Source organism: Xiphophorus maculatus, chromosome 24 (genome assembly GCF_002775205.1).
Source record: "Xiphophorus maculatus strain JP 163 A chromosome 24, X_maculatus-5.0-male, whole genome shotgun sequence".
Lineage (NCBI taxonomy): Eukaryota > Metazoa > Chordata > Actinopteri > Cyprinodontiformes > Poeciliidae > Xiphophorus > Xiphophorus maculatus.
Genome location: NC_036466.1, coordinates 12,754,000 through 12,780,125, shown reverse-complemented (window position 1 = coordinate 12,780,125; position 26,126 = coordinate 12,754,000). Strand labels below are relative to the sequence as shown.

The following is a 26,126-nucleotide window of genomic DNA, read 5'->3' as shown; positions in this document are numbered from 1 at the left end:
ACTCATCCTTGAGGGACACCAGAACTCATCTTGTTTTGGAGCGTAATGACTCCAAAACGAAGTCTGGATATTTAATGCAGGAGTTTAAACGACCAAATCAAAGCCTGGATGTGGGTCTAAAATAACCTGACATGGAGTTTTTCCTTCAGTCAGCTTCAAAAAGCAAGTACTGTTCAACATTTAACCAACTAAAGCTAAAGAAATATATATATATATATATGTATTTCTACATATGAGTGTGTATTTATTGAACGGAAATGGGCCAAGCACAGAACCTTGTGGTACTCCACAAGTAACCCTGGAGTGTGAAGTTACTGGAGTTACTGGAGTTACTGGAGTTACTGGTCCCAGTCAAACTCATGATCATGTTGGGTCACATCAGGATCTGATGTCCTCAAAGGTCTGATTGTGAGAGAATGAATGAATAAAATGACATTTTAATAAACTTTAATAATAATAATAATAATAATAATAATAATAAAGCTGTCTCTGCATTCTGTCAGACTTCTTTAACATAGTTTTTCAGAATACAGATTAAATCATCGTTGGGGTTTTGTTTTACCTCCGTTGCTAGGCAACCGGTTCTGGTTGATGTAGAGCAGAACTCCAGCCTGAAGCTCTCCGGGTCGACAGCAGACCCACTGTGGAGTTTCCTCTCTCGGGTGTTGGGTGTCTGCAGGGTTCGGTTTCACCGCTGCGTCCGACTGATGATCCACAAACCGTCTCCGCTCCCCGCGCCGTCACTGCTGGTCCAAATCTGTGTTTACAGTCCAGATGTGTCCAGATGTTTACAGGGTGGAGTGTCAGCAGCTGTCAGATCATGAGACAGCAGCAGGATTAAGGTAAGATGGAGTTACTGAAGCACATGAAAGCTGCTGCAGACTCCATGAAGACTCTAATCCCTGCACAGCAGGATTACTTTCCACTTCTGCTGAGATTATCAGAAAACTGGGAAATCCTGCCATGTTCACAGACAGATCGGGTTTATTAGGGTTTAAAACATTGGATCATGGCTCAGGTTTCAGATCTTAACTGGATTTATCGCCCTGATTCTTAAAGACACTTTTTCATCCTGATATTCTGCTGCCAAGGTGTTGAAAGGGACCATTTTCTGCCAATAATCTGGAGCGAAACCTTGACACTGGATTATTGTTAGATCTGAAAATGTTGCAGATCCGTTGGTCAAAGCATCAAAAGGCATTTTTGCTCTCAGGTCAGTCAAACAAAACTTTAGAGTCACAAATGTGACATTAATTAATTTTTTATTGTAATAATTTTTTTTATGTAGAACAGAAAAAAATCAGATTATAATCTAACGACAGAAACAGATCTGGAAGCATGTTACTTATTTCAATGATAATACTTTAGAAATAACTTTTAAATCTGTTTAAAAAACATCTTTTTTATTTTATTATATTTAAATTTAGATACAATAGCTCGTTCTTTTTGATTTTTAGTAAAAACTATTAAAAGCCATTGTGGACGAGAGCAACAAGCAAACAAGTTTTCCATCATTTTCAGGTCTTTCCAGGTTCCTTTGATGGTAAATATGAAGAAAATAAGAGATTAAACTGATAATCAATTAAAATCTGTGAGATGAAAACAACCAGGATCCGGTCGCCATGTTTAAAGGTGCTGGATTCAAACTGCAGTTTGCACTAGTGACCAGAAGGGGGCGACAGAGGCCGCCAAAAAACAAGAGGAAACTTCAAACCAAGTCAAAATAAGTCAATCTTTTCCAAATGTTTCAGGATTTATTTCTAAATGAGTTTATCTGATGAGTCAAACCTCATTTACCTCAACCAGACCTGCAGCTGCCAATCCAGCAACATCTGTCCTCCCAGATCAGCTGCAATCTGCTGACGGACCCGCTGCTGACCAGCAGTGTGTGAAAACTCGTACAGTTCGTGTGAAAGTGGGAGACGGCAGCAGTGACGGCCGTTCACACCTGACCGTGGATCCGTCCTGGCAGCCGAGGCGGAGCGGGGGGACAGATTGTCCCTGTCCCTCAGTCAGGACTGAGACCCTGCAGAAAACACACACACATACACACACACACACACATCTGGTTTATTATTACTGTAAAGTCCTAAACATGTAGCTGGTCCATTCATTGTTTGCCTGAATCAAATAAAGGCCCAGATTTCAGAAAACCAGAATCAGAAACAACATGGCGACCACTCTGACAGACAGGAACCAAGAATATTAAAATGTGTTTGAATAATTTTGATTTGATTTTAGAAAATTAAAGTTCATAAATAAAATCCTGGAAGGAAATAATTTCCTGAATGAATTAAAATCAACATAAGAGAAGCAAGAAAAGAAAAGAAAACTTCCTGCAGAAAATAAAAACCTTTTAAAATAAATAAATTTGTTCCTAGAAAATAAAGTAATTCCAATTACAATAAAAACTAAGAGTTGGACCCGAGAAAATAAAAGCCTTGGACTAAATAAAACCTCATTATCCAGACAGAGAAACCATCATGAACTGGTTCCCAGCAGCTCACACGTTACCAGAGACCCCTGAGTGGGTGTGAACCCATTTATCAGAATAACCATCATCACTCCATCATCTTCATCATCACCAGCTCCACTGGGATCTTCTGGTTTCCTCCCATTTTAACTCACTTCAGATCCGACCATCATCAACCAGCAGGAAGTCTGGAGCCAGACTGGAAGGACTGGAAGAAAATGACAGATGAGTGAAAGATTACTGGTTTAATGCTGAAGCCCTTCGAGAGGCTCCTGTGTTTGAGTTGATAAAGAAACTGGTTGATGAAGTGTGTGTGTGTGTGTGCGTGTGTGTGTGTGTGTGTGTGTGTGTGTGTGTGTGTATGTGTGTGTGTTGGAGACACACACCGAGTCTCCGGTGGTCTGTGTCAGTGTGGATCCATCAGACCAGCAGCAGGAGGTCATGACCTCCAGACCAGTTTCCTTCTCCCTCTTCTTTTCTCCACAGGTTTGATATCTAGGTCAAGGTTGTGTTTCTGCTCTCCACTGCAGACGACACACACACACACACACACACCCCCTCCTGAACACACACTCTGTGTTTTCTGCAGCCAAGCATGAGATCGGCCCCTGAGACGCCAGAGCTTTTATGTCAGGCGGAGCTTCTGCAGCTTCCAGGAGAATCTGTGAATAATTCAGCCTCATCATGTTGAGTCGGCACAACAAACACAGAGCCGCATTACAGCCGCATGTTTCAGCACCTGTTGGCCCAACTGCACAAACTGCAACCGGTTCTGATCCAGAGCCGACTGTGATCATCAACACAGAGGTGTGTGTGTGTGTGAGGGTGTGTGTGTGTGTGAGCAGGCCGTCAGTCAAACATGCGATCCGTGACGCGACCCGAGCGCCACGCTGAGGCGGCAGGTCCAGCAGCGACACTCAGTAAAGGTCAGCAGAGGCGAAGGCAGAGTGCCGCAGCTGCACACACACACACACACACACACACACACACACACACACACACACACACACACACACACACACACACACACACACACACACACACGCAGGTCCTCTGCGACCTTTCAGACGCTGCATGTTGAGTCCAGCTGCAGCAGGTTTTGTGGAAACACTGAAAGTGGATCTGATGGATCTCAGATGGAGTGAAGGAGCCGAACGGATCGGATCGGATCGGATCCACCAACCGACCCGATCAGAGTCCAGACTCTCCATCCAGACAGTCGGTTTGTTCCAGATCTAAAAACACATTTTAACCTGAGAGAAAAACTAAAATCACTTTTTAAAATGATTTCTTTCATTACAGGAGAAAAACTCCAAACCATGACAGAGTTTGGGTCAGATTAATTTATTCCTAGTTATGAGAATAAAGTCATAATATTTGCAAAATAAAGTTGCTAGCCTGCATATTAAACAAGTTTCTGAAGCTTAAAGTTTTCAGTTTATCCATAAAATAGCACAAATATCCATTTATCAAAGTAAGTTTTAGAAAGTTTGTTTTTATAATCGCTTTTCTCAACTGAAACAGATTTAGACTGAATGACCTTTGACCTTTTCTTTTCATTTTCTGATGTTTATAAATGGTAACAGTTTTGTTTAACAGATATCAGTGCTGTAAAGATAAAAATCCTTTCTTGTGGTTTTTCAGATATAGAATCAGGTCTGGGATCTCCTGGTTGTTTCTTCCTCACCTTCAGTCGTGTTCCAGGCTTCGTTTCTCTCGTCTGGACGTTTCTGTGTCAGAGCCCCTCAGGCTGGAGGCTTTTAAACAAACACATTACGTGTCGGGGTATTTCTGCACAGACGTGGACATTTTGCAGCTAACCTCGGCTCCTTGTGTCGTTTCTCCTTAAACTCCACGTTTGCTCCGTGGCGGAGGCCGACAGGAGCCCAAATGAAGCCGCTGTTCATTATTCATCGACCTCTCATGCTGTGCAGCCGGGTGTTTTACCTTGGTGGTTGTTGAGGTGGAGCTAACGCGTTCTGACAGCCCGACGGGAGCAGGCTGGCTGCACACAGGGAGAGGAGAGAGTCCTGCTGCAGAGCCACACAACACCAAGAGACAGAAACGGAGATCAATCCGTGTCCCATGGATCAGAGCTGCAGGGCCAGCAGTCAGGAGAAAACTCACTGGAAGAGAGAAACGTTCCCCATTAAACCATTTGATGCTGAAAGAAAAAGAACAGCAGGTTTTAACGGAGCGTCGTCCTGAAAGCAGGTCAGCGCCTCCACAGGAGCAGCAGCGGCCATATTTCCATCAGCAGAAGGCCCGAGTGGTTAAAGACGCTCGTTAAATATTTCAGATCTTTTCTTTGCAGCAGCAGCGACTCTGAAAGCAGACCGAGGTGTTAAACACTCAGATCAGGTTTATTTGGTCACAGATTCAGCAGCTTCTCCACCAACAGGACGAGTTAAAGCCATCGTCTCTGTCTCTGCTTCAACATCGACACCTCGGCGTTTCCTGGCCTGTTCCTGTCTGGGATCTGTGTCTTCCTCTCCAGCTGCTGGGAGGAGGCAGCAGCTAAACTGGGACACACAACATCTTCCTTGGATGATTGATCACGTCACAAGAGGGAAAAGTTAACCTGCACAGAACCGCAGGAGAAGACAAACTCTCATGAAACATTCAGGGACGCAGCAGACTGCTTTCCACTCCGAGACGAAGCTTGATCTCTGACTTTATCACACATAATAGTTTACACTTTGATTTTTATTTCTTCTTTTGCTGTAATTAAAACAAGATTTTATGGGAAGTTCACTGAGGTGTTTAAATCTGTGAAAATGTCAAACTTATTCTCTTAAAGCCATTGCTGTGCAGAGTTTAGGGTTTAGCTATATCATTTTCTTTTTTTATTGCTGCTACCTTTTTGTATTTTTATTGTTTCTTTAGATATTTGTTGTGAATATATTAGTTTCTACAGAAAGTAAACCTGATTCAGTGGTTCTGTTCTCTGTCTTGGATAAATCAGTTGATTGAGTTTCTGTCTGATTAATGTTTTATTTTCAGTAGAAGATGCAACAAGACAACTAAACTGAAGAGCGGCTGTGTTCCAGGTTAACCTTTAACCTCTTGGTTTCTATGGTTTCTGTACTCTGAAGGAACTGAAACCATTCTGGTAGAAATATTTACGGCTCCGAGTCTCTCCCGGCGGCCATGTTGGTCTCCGGTGGGCTGCCCTGGGAATCAGTGTGTGTTTGTTTGCTTTCGGCTGTGTGTGCGTTCACACATCAGCGGTGCAAAAAGCCGAAGGAAAGCAGGGCAGACGTTGTGTTTGCTGAAGCAACAGCAGCTAAAAGCCTCCTCAGGCTGTTGTTGCTGCGCATCACTTCAGTTTTCAGACTCGGGGATCTTTTTAAACCAACCAGACGTAAACCAAAACAAAAGGTTGCTGGCATTTAAGTTTCATCGATTTAATCCTCACTGTTGGTTTAAAGGCCAGAGTTTGAAACAAAGAACCTGATTATAGGACGGACAGACAGACGGATGATCTTAAGGAAACTGTTTTGTGATTTATTCTGGGGTTAATCAGGACAAACTGTTTTTCTGAACTTTTTGCTTCGTCATGGTTTCTGTGCAGACATAACGCTGACTCACTCTTTAAATTTACGAGCCTCTTTGTGCCTGAAAGATTCTCATTTTACAGTCAGATGGTTTATCTGGGATAACAGATAAACCAGGAAGTGGATTAAAAAATGTGAAAAGCAACAAAAATCCAAACAACGGATTACAGGAAAGTTTTGACTATGAAGAAAGATTTATTATTTTCTTAATTTTTCACCATGATTTCTTTCTTTTGCTTCCTTTCTTGCATTGAAACACGTTTTTTTTTCCAGGGGAAAGTTTCAGCTGGGTTGGGAGCTTCGCTGACACCTGGTGGGCAGGTGAGGAACAGCAGTTGGTTGCAAAGAGGCAACTAATGAGTGTGGTTGAACAAAATCCTTTATTTCCAGCATCTCAGAGAAAAACTGCATTATTTTTTTCTTTTTCACAAAAGTCTGACAAACAACTACGAGCTTGAGTGAAGAAAAGTCGCAAAATAAATGAGCTAACATGGACAAAACGGCGTGAGGAAAGTTTGGTTTCATTAACAGCCGGACAAAGTGGGTTTGAACAACATCAGAAAACACATTTCAACACAGAAAATGCTCTTGTGCCCTTTTTATTGTGAAACACTGAATCGTGAGCTTCAGCTCAGTCTTATGGCACCATTTTGTTTCAGCTAAAGTGACAAACTCCCCAAAACATAAAACCAGAACACTAACAATATTTCTACATAATAAAATGCTTTTTTAGTCCCTTCAGTGCTGGGCAGAGTTTGTAAGCACAGTGATCGTAAACACCTTTCCAAACACGTAACACACACACACACACACACACACACACACACACACACACCATACTGTTTTAGCTTCTTTGAAAACGATGCTTTGCTTTATAATTTGTCTTCATACAGCATTTGATCTCATAAGTGCTCTTAAATAATCTGCTTTATAAGAAAAATGACTAAAGTATAAAAACAATAAAACCAAACGAGGCAGATCAGTAAATGCCTTTTGTTGTCGTATTGATTGTCGTCTGCTGGTTGACCTGAAGAACCTACTTCCTGTTAGATAAAAACTCTGAGAACATTCAACACCGGATCTACTCCCTGTTCAGTTCCTGACTGAGTTTTGGTTTCTGAAGTGGTGCTAAATGCTAAACGCCGACCCGTCTCGGTACAGAAAGAAGACGGCCGGGTAACGGTCTCTGCGGTTCCTTTGGAGCAGCGTGTCTGGTCTGTCACAGTGGGAGGAAGGAAACATGGCAGCAGTTCTTCTGCAGCGTTAGGCTGTTCACACCTGGAGCTACTGTCAGTCAAAGGGTCTGAATGGTAGTTTGAACCCAAATAATTACAAGTTGTTCCGGTCCAAAGATCTGAAACCAGTTCCAAACTGTCCCGTCCGATGAAAGGAGGAACGTTGGTGGCAGCAAAGACGTTTTCCGCTGGAACACCAAGTTTTTATCCACCAATGTGATTCTGAGTCCATTCTGGTTCCTGAAAGTGATTTTGAACCACCAGTTCCTGAATGCCAAACCTGGTTCCAGTTGGTCACCGGTAATACCTGGTTTGTCAGGTATGATGTCACCTGTGGTCCAGTCCAACTGAAGACAAAAGCAAAAAGCACAACAGCAAACAAGGGGCAAATAGGGTGTTGGTAATATTGCTGCTACGCAATTTTTCAGAGTTGTGTAATGGAAAAGGGTTTCAGAGGATTGTGAACCAAATCTGTAGAAACACACTACAGAGTTGGACTGAAAGGATGTCAACCAAGATGGAGTTCCTGCTGCAAGAAGCCATCCAGACAAAGGTCTAAGGTCAAACAAGGGAAACGATTCAACTGTTTGGTCACAATAAGAGGTTTGTTCAGAGGAAGTTGGATTGGATATGGGAACCATCTAGACTGAAACTTATGAACCACTAAATTCTTTCAGTACTCTTCAAATCAAGACCTGGACAAGGTTTGGTGTTCCTCCTGGTCAACGTCCAGACTGACTCAGACCGGTCCAGACTGGTTTAATGCTAATGTTATCTTTTGGAAATGTCTAAAGCTCTGATCTTAACCAAGGCACATCCCAGAAACTTCCAGCATAAAAGGTGCAGATGGTTTGCACATCTTTCAGACCAGTAAATGTTGCAGATCTGCATATTTGACCGGACATTAAGATCTGATGACCAGAAGCAACTTGGGAGTCAAGTGGTGACCTAGTTGAACCCCAGGTGTGAACCGCCTCCTTCTGGCTGTTTGGTACCTTCAGATTCACTTGGATTGGAAACGGTAACCAACAGAGACTCTTTACTTAAGAGAGGAGGAGCTCTGGTGGCGTTGTCTTGGTTCAGGATTTGGTTTGAGCCTCCAGCTTTAACCGCTGAGAAAGTAGCACCAGAATGAAACACAGAAACATCTTGGTTTTACATACAGTCAATTCAAAAAGAAAGTGCACCCTGTTTTAGTTTTCAGGATATGCTTTTCCAAAGTCAAATGTGAGGACGTCTGTCCAATGCTGACCAAACTGGGTCAGCAACCAACAGTGAACCCAAAGAGAGGTGCTAATCTACAACAGAACAGCTGAAAAAGGAAAGAATCAAGGTGTTAAAATGGCCTAGTTAAAGTCTACACCTCACCCAGTGCTGTGGTAGGACCCTCAAACCTCAATCAACATACCCTAAAGTTAAAAGCGGGTGTAATTACTTTCTTACTGAACAGAACCAGTAGACACGGTCAGTGTTTTAAGTGTTGTAAATTCAAAACTCATGAAAACAAACAAAGCAAAAAACGTATTTACAGTTAGGTCCTCATGTCTGCCGAGGCTGTGAGTGCAGTTGGGTTTTCTTCCACTCGACAGGTGTTTGTTTCCAGGACAAGGCATTAACTGGAGCTCCGCCCACGCCTCCAGTTTGGAAATCAAACAAAAAATGCTTTTCAATTTTCTCCAACCAATCCAGTCGTCTCTGACTGCGTCTCTACAGAACATCTAAGTGATCTCATTAGTCTTCTGCTTAAATCTCTTCTTAATTTAACCACCCAGCACCACAAATAATGTCCTTCAAAGCACTAAATATACTTTCATTTAAAATACTGCAGATTGATTTAAAATCTCCAACAGTGGTCTGGTTTTCTTCTGATAGACCATAAAGTTGCTGCCGTTTATCTCCTGCCCGTGTTTGCACCACGTGACGACATTAAACTCTTGACTAAAGCTTCTTGTTTAGACGATTTAAATGCTCTTTGACTCTGAGCTTTGCAGATTATCTCAGACTGCGCTCATATTAAACTAACATCTGTTTGCATAAGAGGATATTAATCTTAAAAGGTGGAGTAGAAGCAGCAGTAATGAGGAGAGAGAACCTCAAACCTTCCCAGCAGTTCCTCTGAGTGGAGGACGTCTGAATAAGGACGTCTGAATAAGGACGTCTGAATAAGGACGTCCTCCACTCAGGACGTCCAGGCTGGAGAATCCAGCCCTGCTTCAATGAGCAGGACAGATTCAGTGAAAAAGGTTTTCTGTTGAGATGAGACATCAGAACAATGGTTGTGAAAATGATCTGGTCCAAAGTTCCTGGTCTTTCCCTAAAACGCTGACATCTGTCCCACCTCTGCCCTGCTTTGTCCGGTCAGAGGAAGAATCCAGACTTCTGGGGATCCTGTAAGTCGGAGACTTCGTCAGGGCCCGTCACAGCCTCCACTGCGTTTCTTCCAGGAATTAGACACGTCCGGACGTACCCTACACTGGGGGCGCTGAGGAGGCAGCCGTTCTCCACCTGGAAACAAACCACACATTGCTTCAGATTAATTTCATTCCTTATCATCTTCTCAAACGATCTGCTTCCTTCTTTTTATCATCTGAGATTAAACAGAGGTAGAAACAAAACTGGAGGGTCTGAGTTGATGATTCACACAGGAAACTAAAAGTCATATCAGATCACACCTGATCTGCAGGATGCAAAGATCCTCAATTATAGTTCAATCAATGCAGCCCAGACGACACCAGAACCGTCCAAAGTTCTGGTCGACCCGGAGGTGTTCACAGACAGAATCTAAAGAGCTAACTAAAAGTTACTCCTTTTTAGTTAAACTACTTGAAGAATCCTTAACAGTCCATAATCAAAACTTCAACACACACAGTGAAGTTTATTCAACTGAAAGTTTCTGACAGCCAAGTAAATTAGAGCTTACAGAAAAGTAATCTAGAGGAAACTAAATGTTTTCAAAGTTTCAAACTAAATGTTTAAAAGTGTCAAAGCACTAAGTGGAAGCAGAAGTGTTTCTACCGATGCTAAAGGTACCGTGGTTTGTTCTTCATGGTACCATGGTTTGGTTTAGGAACCTCAGGGTCTCATATTTGCTTTTTGCAGACGATGTTTTGTTGTGTTGCTCATCCTGGATCCCTCCTTCTGGTGGCCTGGTGCCATGATTCTCAACCGGCTCCTCTCGTCTTCAAGATGAAGAGTTCAGGTTTTTTGGTCAGGAGCCACAGGAGGACAGAGAGGGACGGAGACAGACTGAGGTTTTGTCTGTAGCACAGGGGCCCTGCTCTAGCCTGCTCCAATGAAGAACAAGGCAAAACTCACTGCTTCATTCATGACCCGACTCTCCTCTACCCATCAGATAATGGATGGATGAACAGATGCCATCTTCAACTATAAGGAGATGACAACATGGAGGCCAGTAGCAAAGTGAGGGTACAGACCAAGAGCCCAGTGAGACAATATGAGACGCTCTGGTCTGGTTAAATAAGAGATAACGTATCTCTGTGTACAGACAGTTTGTACAGACAGTCTCTGCGCTGCGAGCCGTGTCTCTCTGCACGGCAGCCTCCCCCCACCCCATCCTGTGTTTGCAGCATTAGGTAATGATGACAGATAAATTGTAGGTCAGCGGCGCTCATGCCTGACTGGCCCCCATGCCAGTATTTTTCTTTCAGCGACAGCCACTGACCCCGAAGAATAACAGAGGAGGCTGAATAGGGCGGGATGGAGGGATGCCTGCTGGGCTCGGCCGTCTCTGGGGGCCGGCCGCGGCTCTTCCCGGCCTTATTCTATTCATTATTGTACTCACTTTTCTCTCCTGTCCTCACTCATAACTCATTCCGTCTTTATCCCGATCTGGCAGTTTGTTTTTTCTGTTCAAACGCTGCTGTCATGCTCGGAAAGACACGACACAGTGAATGGTAACAGGGAGGCCCAGCTGATCCAGGACGGCTCACAAAACTGGAACATCATGAATTACTTTATATCACACCAGCTTCATGGTTTCCTCTTCCTGTTTGTGGATTTGCAGCCAAGCTAAGTGTGATAAATAAACCACAGGGTTTACTGTTTTAAATCCTTAATGTTATAAACTCATATTTTAAATAAGAAAGCTCTGGAACTGCTTTCGTCTTTGAACTTGATTTGTGTTTACGATGTGTGGATCTTCATAGTCCTTACTAATTTTATTTTCCTGGCTCAGTAAGCATCTCAGCTTTATTGGTGAAAATCCTAAAAATTAATTGCTTTAACTGGTTCTCATAAAGTTTTAAAAACATTTTCCGAGCTGCAACAACATTCAGAGAAGCTAAAGGCTTCATTACTTATATTCACTCCCTCTAGAACGACGATTCTCAAATTCAGATGACACTCTATGCTGATGACGCTCCGCCTTATATTTATGTGATACCAGTAAAGCCACAATCCCCTACAGCCACTGAGTAAATAAGCTTATAACAACAACGAGTAAAAGGGCAATAAAAAGACAGAATTAATTATTTCTGGTCCATAAAATGTCAACAAGTTAAAGATCAGCAATAAGTGACACAAATGTTGTAAAAAACTAAAATCTGTTTAAATCAGAGTCATTGGGAGTCAAACTTTACCACTCAGAGAGAAACTCATTCAAATCCAGAAATCATTTGACTCATTAAACGCCTCAAGTCTTTACAGACCCGTTCACTTAGTGTCCACCAGAACCAGAACCAAAGGAAGCCAGAAATAAATGTTTAGGAACTTTATATTACATTTAATCAAGGCTGAAACCTTCAGTGTTTACTGCCAACCATCCTGTGTATGCATGGTGCTGCCCACACATTTCAGCCCAATGAGACGAGAATCCTGCAGGGCAGCACCGGATCCAATCAGCACAGCCAGATTTGGATAAATCCAGCAGAAGTCAAGATTATTCACCAAATGCACATGCTGTGCTTCCACTGAACAGTCAGCACAAAGCAAGCTGGGCTTCCTCTACAATGTGAGGCTCCTGAATTTAAACTGACTCAGTGCTGGCCCGGCCCATCTCCTCCTCATCTTATTTACACGACATGTCCACTTGCATCATGGCGGTTTACTCTGAACTCCACATCGGCCCCGGGCCTCCAGAGCCGACTCGGAAATCAAATAATCCATTTTCCTGACAGGGAAAGGGAGCAGCACAGAGCTGCAGGGAGGCAGATCCAGCAGCTCTTGGTGTGTTGATGTTCAGTTACATTTCAGAGCAAAGAAGAAGAACCTCGGCTTCATGGGGCAAAACCACGGAGTACGAAGGATGGACGGAAAAACGAATGGACCAATTTAACCTTTAATTTACCAGAATAAAAACATATCGAGATTAAAAACTTCTTTGGTGGGTGGGTGGGTGGGTGGATGGATGGATGGATGGATGGATGGATGGATGGATGGATGGATGGATGGATGGATGGATGGATGGATGATGTTAGCATCTTCTCACCTTCCCGTCTGCTGTGGGGTCGAACACGCTGCAGCTCAGGTTTGGCAGGCTGAGCCGCTGCTGACCCAGATGTGCCGCTCCGTGGGACACACAGGAAGCTGGGTTCTGTTTCTGCTGACCCAGATGTGCGGGCGTGGCCGCTGTGGTCATCCCATCCAGATGCTGATGAACATCCAGCGTTGCCTCGCCGTTCAGCAGAGTGGTGCGTGCATCTAAAGAGTAACCTGGGACGCTAGTGTTCAGGTTCAAGGGGAAAGTCGTGCTCTGGTTTGGAATGTAAGATCCGTTCTGGAAGCTTGATGAGGCTGTGCTCTCAGTGTTTATCTGCAGTTGCCATGGTGACTCTAGATGTGGGTGTAGATGCTCAGCGTCCAGCTGTGGACCAGTTAGTGGAGTCTGAAGATGGTGGTCCACCCAGAGACTGTCAGATAAACCAGCTGGATGCGAGGCAGCCTGGATGTGCTGCTGCATCTGCTGCGACAGCTGGACGATGGGCTGCCTGAAGGCGGGGGGGTCCAAAGAGGCTTCAGGCATCAAACATGGCTGCTGGGGGGCGGAGTCAGGGTCTGAAGACGGGACTCCGTTCTCCAGCTCACTCTGCAGAGTGTCGTGGACGTAAGTGAGGATCTCGTTATTGGTGAGAAGGTCGGTCAGAGTGGGAACGCGGTTGGGATCCAGCTCCACCTGCATCATCCGCTCATCCAGCAGGAGCAGCTCCAGGTCGTCTGCGTTTAGGCCCAGACTCTCCAGAGCACTGAACAGCTCACTGTTAGAGCAAGTTTCCCCTCCATCCAGTGACAAAGAGTCCAGCGTTGACAGAAGAGGGTCAAAGTCGTCTCCGTTGCATGTCCCCGTCTCCCGGTTGGAGACAATATTCCAGGAGGTGCTGTTCAACAAGTTATCGGACTCAGCAGGCCTGCTGCCATGGTACAACTTTCGAGACTCTGCATCCGGCTGGCAGACGTACACAGACTCATCCTGACTCATCAGCGCCCCCAGCAGTGAGTTGGGCTTCAGTTCATCCGAGGAACTCTTGTCCACTTTGCCCTTCTTGGACTTGCTGCCTCTGGCTTTGCCGTGGGAGGAATCAGGGAATCCGTGCAGCGGGTGGCTGGTTTGGTACAGGAGAGCCTCTCCGGTGGCAAAGGTGAAGGGAAGGTGCATAGATCGCTTCCTCAGGTGTTCTCCTCCTTCCTCCTCCCTGTGGTTGAAGGAACAAACATGTCAGTGAAGGAAAACTCACAACAGAAGCAGCAGAATCTCAAAGGAGCACTAACGCCAAAGGCCTCTGGGTGGCGATGATGTAGTCCTGCTTCCCGTTTTTGTAGACGAGTCGGGCGTTGGCCTGGACCCACTTCCATCGGTTGTCTTTGGTGAGCAGCCTGAAGACGGTCAGCCCGCTCTCACCCGTCTTTATCACTGAAAGCGCATCAGAGAACATGTAGAAGCTCATGATGTATAGGAGCTGTCAAACTTTTAAGTAAAAGTTATGAACAGGTTCAGTGATTCTTTAATCTGTGATTCAGTTGTACAGCTGGATCAAAGGGGTCAGAGAGGTCAAAGGGGTCAGAGAGGTCAAACGGTCCCCAGAAGGTGGAGAACCAGCTCAACCTTCAATGGTCAGTCATTGGATGTCTTACTGGCACCCAGTTCATTAAAACAAACTCTCACCCCTCAGATATTCGATGGCCCAGCTGAGTAGATCATTGATGAGGCCAATATTTGGTCATAACTGTCAAACACTGAGCCACAGCAGACATGAAGGTATTCTAGTATTTTGGTCGACTAAATGAACCGAAGCAACAAAATGAACCATCAGAGAGTCTGAGGTTTTCACAGCTGGTAGTCCAGCAGACTTGGTTCAACTGGAGGTCAAAGTTACAACATTTGTTACATTTTCAGCAGCTGCAGTTCTTTCATTCTGCACTGAGTCAAACAAACCAGTTCACCCTCTCACCTGTGGGGGCGCTGCATCAAGAACCACTAAAAGAAATGACCTGAAAACCTCTGAAGACGACATTGAACACAACTTCACAAAATGTGAACTAAAATGGAGTGGAGTCAGATTTTAGTCTTTATCTTCGGCAAAAGACTTCAAGCCCATTTGTTTTGGTTGTATTTACCCAGAATGCCCTGCGTTTAGTCCACTTCCTGATTTTGAAGTGGTCTCTGTTCTGCTTGGCGTAAACATATGCATCCAAATCACATTATAGTTCACTTCCTCTAATAATCCACTGACAAGAGGAATTTAAGGGTGAATGTTGAGAGAGCATCAGCCTGGTTCCAAGTAAAGCTGAAAAATGGGGATTATTTGTTAACGGTGATTAGATCTGTGACCTTGTTTTGACTCGTGTTCTGGGAGATTACAGGGATAAATACTAAATATTTCCTTCTGCTGCATGACTCCCACCATGCTGTGATGTTGTCTGTAGGCAGTAAAAACATTTGTCTGGTATAAAAACAAACTTCTTCCACCCCAAGAATCATTGAGCGGTTGCACATCTGAACACAAAGCTACATCACTGACATTCCCAGTAGTGGGATCTCTGGGATGAATGTTTCGGAACATGTGTGCAGGTTTTCTCTGCCTGATTGCATGTGTAACAGTATGTGCACCGGGCGACCCGGTTGGCGCTGACTAACCGGGTCGTCCGGGACTTCAGTGAAGTCATTTGCACCAGCAACCTTTCGTCAAGCGGCAGCAGCTGGGACTTACTTCTAATGTGGTTTTCAGCGCAGTACATCATGTCAGCGGCGTGGATGAACTGGTAGCCGGATCCTCGCACTCTCAGCTCAGCCTCGGTGTAACCCAGAACGATTTTCCCTCTAAACGGCCAGAAACCAACACAAACCGTCACACTCAGAGCAACCAGAGGCCAGACCTTCAGGTTACGTCAGGATGTACTTTGCGTCGCAGGCCATCGGCGTAAAGTCGAGTTTGTGTTTGGTTCTGAAGATCATGTTCTTGGTCCGGATCTCCAGGATGGCCGGAGGCTGCAGCGGCGTTGCCACGGCGAACAGGGCGAGCTGAGGAGGGCTGCCTCCACTCTGCCGACTCTGACCGTGGAGGAACTTCAGTCTGCCCTGGATGCTCAGCGGCTGCAAGGAAGTCATTTCATCATATCATTATCTCATCACCATCATCATCAATAATCCATAAATCCAAATGAGAGCAGAGCAGAACTCCTTCACATCAGATGAGTAAGAGCTGCTTTTTCTCAGCCCGTCGAGCACAATCAGTCATATTTACCTAAACCACTTTACGTAGAGTGAAAACATACTAGCAGGAATGGTTTCGCTCTGGTTATACACAGTGTCAAGTCTAAAGTCCCAAAGCAAATTGTAAATATTCATCATTACACCACGTTTAAGAAGCAACCTGTGCAAATAAAGTAGAGTAGAAGTCAGCAGAGCAACTAGAAGACTGGAAAAGGTTTGCAGTCAGATGGAGATGTTGTCCTGAAAGATTAGCTCAACTTTACCAACCACATCCTGCTAGACCAGCAGAATCAAGAAATCCCTTTATTGGACCCGACTAAAATCTCACAAAACAGAACATCATGCAAATGTGTTCAAGAACTGATCTGATTAGAAACAAAGTTACTGACATCAATCAGTCTGGACAGACAGATGGCAGAGTTACTGATTCCCAAACTCTGACAATGTCCAGTGATCAGTGTTTTAACCTCTTAGATAACCCGTCTCTAGTCTCTGACCACTACTGACCACTACAGCTACATTCATCCAATCACACTCATTCATACTCCTATATGCAGACTGGTTGGCAACTTGGGGTTAAAAGTTGAACCCACAGCTTTCTGATTGCAAGAAAAATACATTTCAGTCAGAATCCATGGATGCAACAATGGAATAATAAATCAATCTAGGAATTAAAATATATTTTTCCATCCTTCTGCAGACTTGATTCCAGAGTGAGCAGGAACCGTGGAACGACCTCAGACTAACAGACCATGGTGGGTGTAAGAAGCTGCAGCTGTGGATTCAGGAATCCAGATTACAGAGAAGCTAAAGCTAAAGTCCGTCTTTGGGGGCGGGACCACCACGTCTTCACTCTCAGTACCAGAAGGTCAACAGAAACTGGCCTCTACCTTCTGATCCCCTGGAGAAGCTGTGGCTTTAACAGAGCAGGTGAGAGGATAAAGCTTTTCTCCCCGGGACTCTAAGGTTTCCTTTATTGGAACAAACAATGGCCTCCATTTCTATACACACCCACTCAGCTCAGGATGCTTAACATCTTCCTGGTGAGGCAGGTGGATCTTTCCGACTTACCAGGAAGCCGGAGGAGTTGTCCAGCAGGCAGCGGAAGCGGCAGACGAACGCTCGCTCCAGGAAGGAGGAGTTTTCCGGTGGAAGCTGGTCAGGGTTGTAGCTCACCGGGCAGGAAGACGTCAGATCTTCACCTGAGCAGATACAGTTTGGTTAAAAAGTGTTGAAGAAGTGGCAGTTTATGGGAGGACAGGCTGACCTACATCTGCTGCTGCTGTGTGAAGCTAATGCAGAACGACAGCTGTTAAACTCCAGTGTACAGTAAGAGCATCTGAGAGCATACTGCTGCTGATGATGTGACGTCTCAAAGGTCACCTCTCCTCGCCGCTTCCTGACCTCACGTCTGACTCCTCTTAAGGTTTTAGTTCAGCCCGTTTGCACAGAAAGCAGAATATTTGTGGGAATGACGGTGAGTGTTTGAGGAAACTGACCTGCTGGGTCGGTGGGGGGCTCCAGGCTGACCGGCGGGTTCAGGGCCCAGTGCAGGTTCTTCTTGAACTCCTGCTGGTCTTCAGTGTGGATCAGCTCAAACACACTCTGGTGCATCACATCAGTCTGACGGGAAACAACACAGCCTTCAACAGATCTGCAGATTTACACTGAAACAGTTGTGCATATTCACCCAAACCCTCAAATTAAAGGTACTGAAGGTTCTTCAACATCTTCTAACTTGGTTCTGATCAGTTAGCGTCTGATTTGGGCTTCTAAATGCAGAGTTGGTGGTTTCATAGCAAGGTTTTCAAATGTACAATGCAAACCATGAGCAACAACTTTCTCCACATCCTTTAACTTTACTTCAAATCAGCTGCTAGGGAAAAAGAAAAGCAGGTTCTGGAATCCACCAAACATCCACCTCTACCAGACCTCTGTCTAGACTTGTCCCCGATGTTTTCATTAATAATCACTCTGGTGGTTTTCCAGAACCACAAGGTGTCGAGATAAACTTCACATTCTGACCCAATAAGCTCCACCAGACATTTCAAGACAGCAGAGCTTTGGAGTCCGACAGCCTTGAAGTGAAGCCAAAAGAAACCAAGTGTCGCTTATTATTTAGTTCAGGTGGCTGAACTGAAGCCAGAAACCTGCTGGGACCGTCCAGAACCAGCATGACCCAGCACTGGACGTGAGCGGACCGGCCTCCCAGTGGGGAGGAGTCACAGCCGGGTCAACAGCAGGAATTTTGACAGACAGAAGTGTTGTGTGAAATTCTTCTTAAACATTCCTGTTGGCCGTTTCTGGACCCCGTCGGTTCACTCAGATCAGCACAGAGAACCCAAAGAGCTGAACTGGGTTCTTGTCATTCTTCCATCTGAAGGAAAACTAAAAGGTTTAGTGTTATTTCTCCAAGTCTGAGGTAAAGAATGGATGTATTCTTCACCTAAGATGATCCCATTATATTAATCTCCACTGTTAAAGCAGATAAAGTGTCTTCAGCACATGATCCAATAACTAACTTTAAGCTCCGATCAGAACTGAGCTCACTCTCATCAGTCTGGGTTCTTCCTGCGTCAGGTTTGGTCAACAGGAGGAGACGGGCCTCAGGCGGGCGGGTGAAGAACCAGGGGTGAAAGGTGATGATCACACCCCGACGCTAACCGTACGACCCGACTGTACGGTCCCATCCAGAGTGTGAACGTAAACCACAGCTTCCAGTCCAGAGTTAGATGCTGGCGCTGGTTGTGGTGGTGTGAGACGGGCCGGCGGATCCAGGCTAAATTTGTAAGCATGTTGTCTGAAATAAGATTAGGCTGAAGGAAGCAGCGCTTTGTTGTGACGCTAACTGGATTACGCCTCGTGGCCCATATGTGGCTCCTCTGCCCACTCAGGAACATTCAGTCACTACTGTGGATTTAACACCAAATATTTACACACACTGTGTAAAAAGACACAAAACCATAGCGTCAGACTAAATAGACTTTTATCAAATCAGGAATTTATTAACTTCTCAGTATTTGAGAGAATTACCTTTAATATCTACTGAGGTCAAATATTTTGGGTTTTCTTCCTCTTAGTCTGACTGAGTTTTGGCCAAATGCACCTGATAGATCTGCTGCAACCAGAAAAGCCTCCAAAATATCTACTTTACCGTCTTTAAACCATTTTGCATCTGGTATAACGTCATGCTGAGGAACATTAAAGACCTTCTGGATCCCAGAACCAAACTTTCTTGGCTAAAATCTTAAGATTTTGCTTTAATATTTCCACATAATGATCTGTCTTCATGATGTCACCATGAGGTAAGAGCACCAGTCCGTCTTACAGCAACATACAACATGATGCAACCACTTCCGTACTTCGCAGTTCATAACTTTGTGAGTTTAAATCCAATTCAAATCATTTAAATTTTGTATAGAACATAGAATCAGTATAAGTCGGCCCAGATTTCCTTCATTCTGGGATCAAATGATACTCAGATGTGAAACCAATCTTGTTTTCTTCTACTGAGGTCTGATAATCAGTCACTGTCAGGTGATCAACAGCAGCCGCCCATTTTACAGACTTTGTTTTCAGACAAACAAAACCAGCATTAGTGGTTTGACCACCAGAACCGAGACGTGATGCATGATGAGTGAGTACCTGATGGAAGCCCAGGTAGTCCTGGATGGTGTGAGAGCAGAAGAAGATGTTTCCTTCAGACGTGACCACCAACACGAAGCCGTTCAGAGCCTGCAGAGAGAACAGCCTCTGCTACTTCATCATGCCGTGATTCTGCTCACCGCGGTGTCAAGAGACCAAATTAGGTGAAACGCATGAAGGGAAACATGAATCTGGTTCTCTGGATGTGGAATAATCCCATCTTTAGATCAGCTTACTCCAATGTTTTGTTTTCATTGGATGGGAAAGGCATAATCGTAATCTGTTTGCAACCTCTGATTCACCCTGTGCTTTTTTGACTCAATCAGACTCTGGTTGGATAAAAAAGCCTTCAGATAAGAGAGAAGAAATGGGCCAGCAGCGGATAGAACAGGATAAAAGACAAACAAACGGCAACAGAGGAGATGAGACTTCAACCCCAGGCTGACGGGGAGGAGGAAGCATCAGAGCGGAGGTCAGGTCAGGTCAGGAGGAGGTCACCGATGGATGACTAACACCTCCATCGCCTTCTTCAAAGAGCCTGAGGCTTCTGAGAGGAAGTGATGATACCGTCGCACTGATGAAGATCATGTTTACAACCATCACCAGAACTAGCGCCTCACCCGATCCGACACATTCGCTCCGCTTCTCATTTCCATCTTTTTTCCCAACTCTTGGTTTGAGCATCAGACTCACAGGCTGCTGAATAAACGAAGAGGGTCAGAAATATGATTTTTATTCTTTTACAGTGAAATTCTTCTGGCTTTAGTCAAATTTTTGTGAAAATTTGTACAATTTGTAGCAACGGAAAAACTAACACTCCTCCAAAGAGCACCGGTTCTGATCCAATGTGAAGGAAAAACTATAAAAACAAACCATGAAATATTTACATTTTCCTACTTTTTCTTCTTGGGAAGATTTCTTGTAACATTACGACTTTCTGTAAAACATAAAATCTTATCCTGGCCCTCATATTTTGTGACAGTTGAGCTGAATTCATAGTCCAAATAAATAGATGCTGTACAGCAAGATGGCCGCCTTGGGATCCTGATTTCACTGTATAATAAAAAAACTAAATACTTGTGTTCCTGCCCTGCTGTGCAGAGCCGCTGCTCCTCCATCAGACCAAAACAAGCAGCAAAGCTTCACCAACATGTTGTTGAGACCCTGAAGGTAACAGACGAACCAACCTGAAGCAGAAGCTCGCCCTCTGATATGGCGCCCTCAGCGGCTCCCGGCGTCGTGCCGCCGCCGTTTCCATCGCTGCTTTTGCTGATGCCGTTGGGAGGTTGGTGCTTCAGCGCCTCTGCAGGAGGAAACAGAAACCAGTCAGAGACGCTGCACCAAAGGTTCCTTTGGGGTTTTAGAGTCGACAATAAAAACTCACCTAATAAAGAACTAAAATTATACCATGAGCTGTTCAAGGAGCTGGTAGAAAAGTGAGACTTTCAGCTGCTTCCATCCACAGCATCATGTTTCACTCTAAAGTCAGAGTAAACCAACATCGGCTGGTTCCTTTCCATCAGATCCTTCTTGTTTCACCATGAATCTAAACACTTTAGCATCTTACATGCTTCCTGAAAGACCAGCCCCCAGTATGATGCTGCCACCACCAAGCTTGCTACCATGTTGAAAGCTACAGAGTTTTGTTTCCCAGAGGTGTACATCATTATCCAGCCCATCCAGTTTATTGCCGTTTATTAATTTTCTGCAAAAAAAACTCATGTTTGGTTTTGAATTAATCAAAGTCTTACATACAAATGTTCAGGTTGTCTTTTATTAAGGTTCCTTGACTCCAAAAATGAATCATAAAACAGTAAAATCTTTAACTTTTCATCGTCTTTGACGCCTGATTGGAAGTGGAAGGTAAAGCTGAATGTTCAGAGACGACAGCAGGTTTTAAAAGGACTGAAGTGGCTCCTTTGTGCCCTTTGACCTTTAATACGCTCAGCATGCTTTCTGATGCAGCAGGTTTAGACATTAATAGAAGAGGAAGACTTTGAGAATCCAGAGGTCAAAGGTCAAGCTCTCTCCTGAACCTGATCCAGATTCACCACAGAGGTTAAAACATCTGAAGTTGATCTTTTTATTTCAGGCTCAGTCTCGCTGCGATGGCAGCATTTCATCTGGACTGTCACTAATTCAGAGCTGGAGGAGGCAGAACGGCTTTTCAACCGCCTGACGTCAGGAACGGAAACCGAGGGGAAGAAAAACCGCCTGAGGCCGGTGACGGCGCATGGGAGGGGACGTGTGTTGGCACAACGGAGAGCGACGAGCATGAAAACATCCGTTAAAAACGTCACAACAGACGGCGGCTAGCAGAGACACAGCAGCCTGGTGAGGACAGAACGTCACCGAAGGACCGAACCGAGATCTGAGTTCTGCAGATGAACCTAATCTGAGCGACAGTTCATCAGCTGCTGTTTGAGGGGATGATGACACACACCATGACCTGAATAACCCCCATGCTACGCTACGCTAACGACGCTGCAGACCGGAATGAATTATTCAGAAAAGAAGAGCAACTAAAACTGCTCCATGTTTCTGTCTCACGTTCAACTTAATGTTGATTTAACATACAAGCAACATTTAGTTAAAGCTCCATCTGGACCTCATTAGTACGTTTCTGGACAGGTGAGGAGGGGAACAGGTTGCTCAGAAGGTTTGCAGTGAGAAACAGAACAGGAAGCTGGAACTGGAGCAGGAGTCATTTCGGTTCCAATCTAACACTCAACCAGATTATCAGGTGTGAAAACAGTTTTAGTGTCGACTCATCCAGAAGTTCTTCTCATCACCTCCGACTCAACGTTTAACTCGCACATGAAAATGACTGCAAACAGATGCGCAATTATGCAACTGTATATATTTGAAAAGCATTAGTGGAGCCTCCTGCACAACGAATGAGAATGCAGCCAATGGTTCCTGGATGGTAAGTTAACAACAAAACACTTGTCTTTTCCAGCAGCCGTTGTACAGACCATGCAGCGCTAAAACCAGCTAAGTAAATGTGCTGGAGCTCCACTGAGGTTGCTAGGTAACGGGCTGGGCTTGGATGGGGTTGCTAGGTAACAGCGCAGTTTCCATGGAATGTGACTCAACAATCGGGAAGTTTTTGAAACGGCTCATTTTCCAGTCACCAAAAAAACTTAATTTATTGCCAAAAAACGGCTGGATGGTTGTTTTTAGGAGCTCAGACTGATTTTAGAAGCAGTAGAAACTCGAACTGAGGTACAAAAACGTAGAAAATATGAATATGAACATAACGCTTTAACTTTCTGACTGTGACTTCATGAGAAAACCTCAGATTCAGATTCACCGACTCCTCTGATCTTCCCAGGTTCATGTTCCAGCGCTGCAGCTTTCCTGCAGGATGCCGGCGGAGAGCAGACTGTACTTTGTTCACGCCGCGCCCCCCTCCCTGTAAAGGCCCATAAGCCTCCCCTGAGTGGATTATCCCCCCGCGTTTCTGTTCTTTCATCTCCTCAGCGCCCGCAGTAATGGGTCCGTCTCCCCAGACCTACATTACTGGCTCAGCCTTCAGGACGGGGTCGGCTCCGGGCCACGGGCGAGAAGAGGCCGAGTCCTGGCGGGTTTCTCCGCTGGCTGGATGGATGGAAGGAGGTCGACCAGAGTTCAGACACTTAGATGGAGATGGAGGCTCTGACCCAGTTCTGACATGGAGGAATGGATGTGTGTTCAATATAAACCCACTACTAAAATGTTCCCCACATGAAGAGCCGTTCTGGTTGAGAACGTTGGAAGATCCGGTGGTTTTTGGAGGATTTGGACCTGAAAACATCTAACCAGGCCGTCAACGTTAAGACTTTAACTCGTGATTAATCCAACAGGTTTAACCTTTTTACATTGACCTAAAGCCTCTTACAAAGTTTACAGCAGTTTACATTTTTACATTTCAACAATAAATTTGCTTCATAAAACACGCAATTTAAAAAAACAACTAATTTTGCTGCTTGGATGAGGAGCTTTTGGTTTATTTAGTAAAACTTCACTGGAAAGACTTTTTTGTGTCCCACAAGTCACATGATCAACAACCAGAAGTTGCCACTGGCGCAAACCATGAAGAAGAAGAAAACAGGAAGTAGTTGTAGGACCAGTTCAGCGTGTTTTAATGATTTATTACGGGAACAAACTTTTTCATGAATTTAAATGCATTTCTTATTGTAAAATTGTTTGGTTTTTTTTACTTTAGCTGAACATTGACAAAGTTTTGTCACATTTGTAATGGAAACTCAGCTGCTGTCTGATTCTGCAGCAACAATGCAGAATCCCAAATGTCTTGGATGAATTATTAACATCCACACTTTAAGACTCACAGTGGAGAGAAATCTAAGCTAACGTTGCTGGAGACTCGGTTCATTTTCACCGAACAGAACCAAGGCGGTCCGATTCTGAAACTCTCGTCTGGACCAGCTACGCTCAGCGCGTCTCTGCGCGTTCCTCACCTGAGAAGAAGCTCTTGGTGCGCAGGTAGCTGACGCTGAGCCTCAGGATGGACAGCTTGTCCAGGCTGGAGATGACCTCCTCTGGGAAGGGCAGCAGGCTGGCCAGCCGGTCCAGTTCTGAGTTCAGCCGGTCCCGGTGCCGTTTGGATGGGTTGGTTTTGGTTCCCTCAGCGGAAACGGGTTTAACTCTGGAGGTCAGGAAATACCAGCATCAAATTTAGGAACAGGAAAAACTAAATGTTGCACAGGAAACATTTAGTGAAGGTCAGAATATGTGGTGACTTCTGATGAATGTCGGCTGGATCAGTAAAAAAAGAGAAATCTGTAAATGATCTGTGATTTAAAAAAGACCCTGATTCTGACACAACGACTGCAAAACGAGGAACAAAAATCTAAAATATTAGGAAAGAAAAATTATCCACAAGAAGCAAAAAATAATCAGCAAATGGACGAAAGGATTAGACAAAAAATGAATCCAAACGAAGAGACAAAAACATATTATATAACGACAGAGCATTTACAAAATGACAAACAGGAATAAATAAAGAATAGATCAATTTAGTTAGAAAAAAACCCCAAATGGTCAGAAAAGGCACAAGAGACTGGAAAATAATCACATAGATGTTTGAAACAATCTCACAACTGTCATATCTAAAGAGGAAAAAATCTACAAAACGGTAAATAACTAGAAAGAGGTAATAAATACACACATCCAGATTAAAAAACTTAATTTCCGGTGCAGTGATCACTAAATAATCAGAAATCTACGATGAAAACAGTCATAGTAACGCTGTGGGGCCTCCTGCGCCCCGGGGCTCTAAGATCTCTAGATTTGCTCCTGGATAATCTGATAATTAAAGACGAGCTAATTAACTGTCTGACCAGAGTGGCGCTCCCGCTGCGGCCAACAGGGGGCGCTGTGCGGCCTCATAAATCCATTACAGGGCGATAATCCCATGTTTACAAACTGTCTGCCGCTGCTAAACAGGGACGACTTAAAGTGTAACTAATACGTCTTACATGTCCGCAGTTAGTGACGGACAGCCTTCATGTGCGCACTTTTAGAACTCACCCTCTTTGCGCCGGTTTTCTGCGCTTCCTCCCAGCGTACATGTTTGCGTTCATTCAGGATCAGTTCGGAGTCGCTGAAGCGGGATCCGTCCCAAACAACCCGCCGGCGCTGCAGCGACGTCTCTCAGTTTCCACTGCGCTGGTTTCACTCATTCCGCACCGGTACCGTCAGAAACAGCGCCAAAAGTCCGACTGCGGCGGTGATTAATGCGCAGAACCGGGGGTCCAACCGGAGCGCAGGTGGTTCTCTCTGTTGGCGCGCAGTCAGGAAGGTTTCTGGCGCAGTTTTGTTGGTGTGCGTCAGATCCAGGCGGCGCGTTAAAGCATCCCGGAACCCGGAGAACTCATCCCGGCGGAGTTCAGGCTCCTGCCTCCATCTGCGCCTCTTCCTCCTCCTCCTCCTCCTCCAGGACCTCTGCTGCTCTGTGGCCGGAGCGCGCTTCCAGTGATCTGATAAGACCTCGGGAGCGCGCTCGTGACGTCAGAGTAGGAATTATGCTGAATTAAACTTTGAAAAATGACAGAAATGTTTCAGTTTCGCTCAGTCAGCAGATCGCTGCTTTTAGACCGGAAGTTAAATCACTTTAAAGTAAAAGTTTACAACTTTCACAGTGCAGCCTTCCGAGTCCCTGCGGAGAACGTTCTCTAACAGTTCCCTGGAGGTAAATCTCCATGAAACGTTTTGTTAAAGTTCTGTTCAGGTTGATCTTTAAGAAGCGAACTTTGGTTCCGAAAGCGTTCACTACTGCAGCGCTGCCTTACTGGGTTTTACACAATAAAATGATTGTTTTACTGATTAAATAAATAGTTAAATTCTTTAATTTACTTCTGATGTTACAGAAAATATGCAGAAGTGGCAACTTTTTATCGATTACTAAAATAATTATTGGTTACAGACGTAGATTTGACTGAAAACTATTAATAGAAGACAAATAAAAATGTAATAAAATAAAATAAGGTCTGGTTTATTGAATATTGAAGGAAATATTCAAACGTTACGCTAAACTTTACAATCAAGGT

The 26,126-nt window shown here is 44.6% G+C and overlaps 1 protein-coding gene and 1 long non-coding RNA gene across 2 annotated transcripts; both read right to left on the bottom strand.

The window, feature by feature from the left end:
* Positions 1 to 258: 258 nt before the first annotated feature.
* Positions 259 to 2,174, bottom strand: LOC111607563. Its single transcript, XR_002752341.1, has 3 exons — positions 1,798 to 2,174; positions 563 to 757; positions 259 to 402 (listed from the first exon to the last, which is right to left on the bottom strand). It is a non-coding gene; the product is annotated as an uncharacterized LOC111607563 (long non-coding RNA).
* A 4,221-nt stretch (positions 2,175 to 6,395) lies between these two features.
* Positions 6,396 to 25,515, bottom strand: LOC102226001 (aryl hydrocarbon receptor-like). The gene is made up of 11 exons (XM_005807374.2): positions 25,108 to 25,515; positions 24,036 to 24,223; positions 20,763 to 20,878; positions 19,576 to 19,665; positions 17,430 to 17,553; positions 17,002 to 17,132; positions 15,617 to 15,810; positions 15,428 to 15,537; positions 13,989 to 14,130; positions 12,712 to 13,912; positions 6,396 to 9,770 (listed from the first exon to the last, which is right to left on the bottom strand). Exons 1-11 carry the CDS (start codon positions 25,158 to 25,160, stop codon positions 9,624 to 9,626), a joined length of 2,496 nt encoding a protein of 831 aa, XP_005807431.1. The 5' UTR covers positions 25,161 to 25,515; the 3' UTR covers positions 6,396 to 9,623.
* Positions 25,516 to 26,126: the final 611 nt, after the last annotated feature.

Coding starts and splice junctions, on each gene's coding strand:
- LOC102226001 (XM_005807374.2), bottom strand. CDS start 25,160: ATGAACGCAAACATGTACGCTGGGAGGAAGCGCAGAAAACCGGCGCAA. Junction 15,538..15,616: donor CCGATGGCCTGCGACGCAAA/GTACATCCTGAC, acceptor CTGGCCGTTTAG/AGGGAAAATCGTTCTGGGTT. Junction 13,913..13,988: donor GCCACCCAGAGGCCTTTGGC/GTTAGTGCTCCT, acceptor CTTCAACCACAG/GGAGGAGGAAGGAGGAGAAC.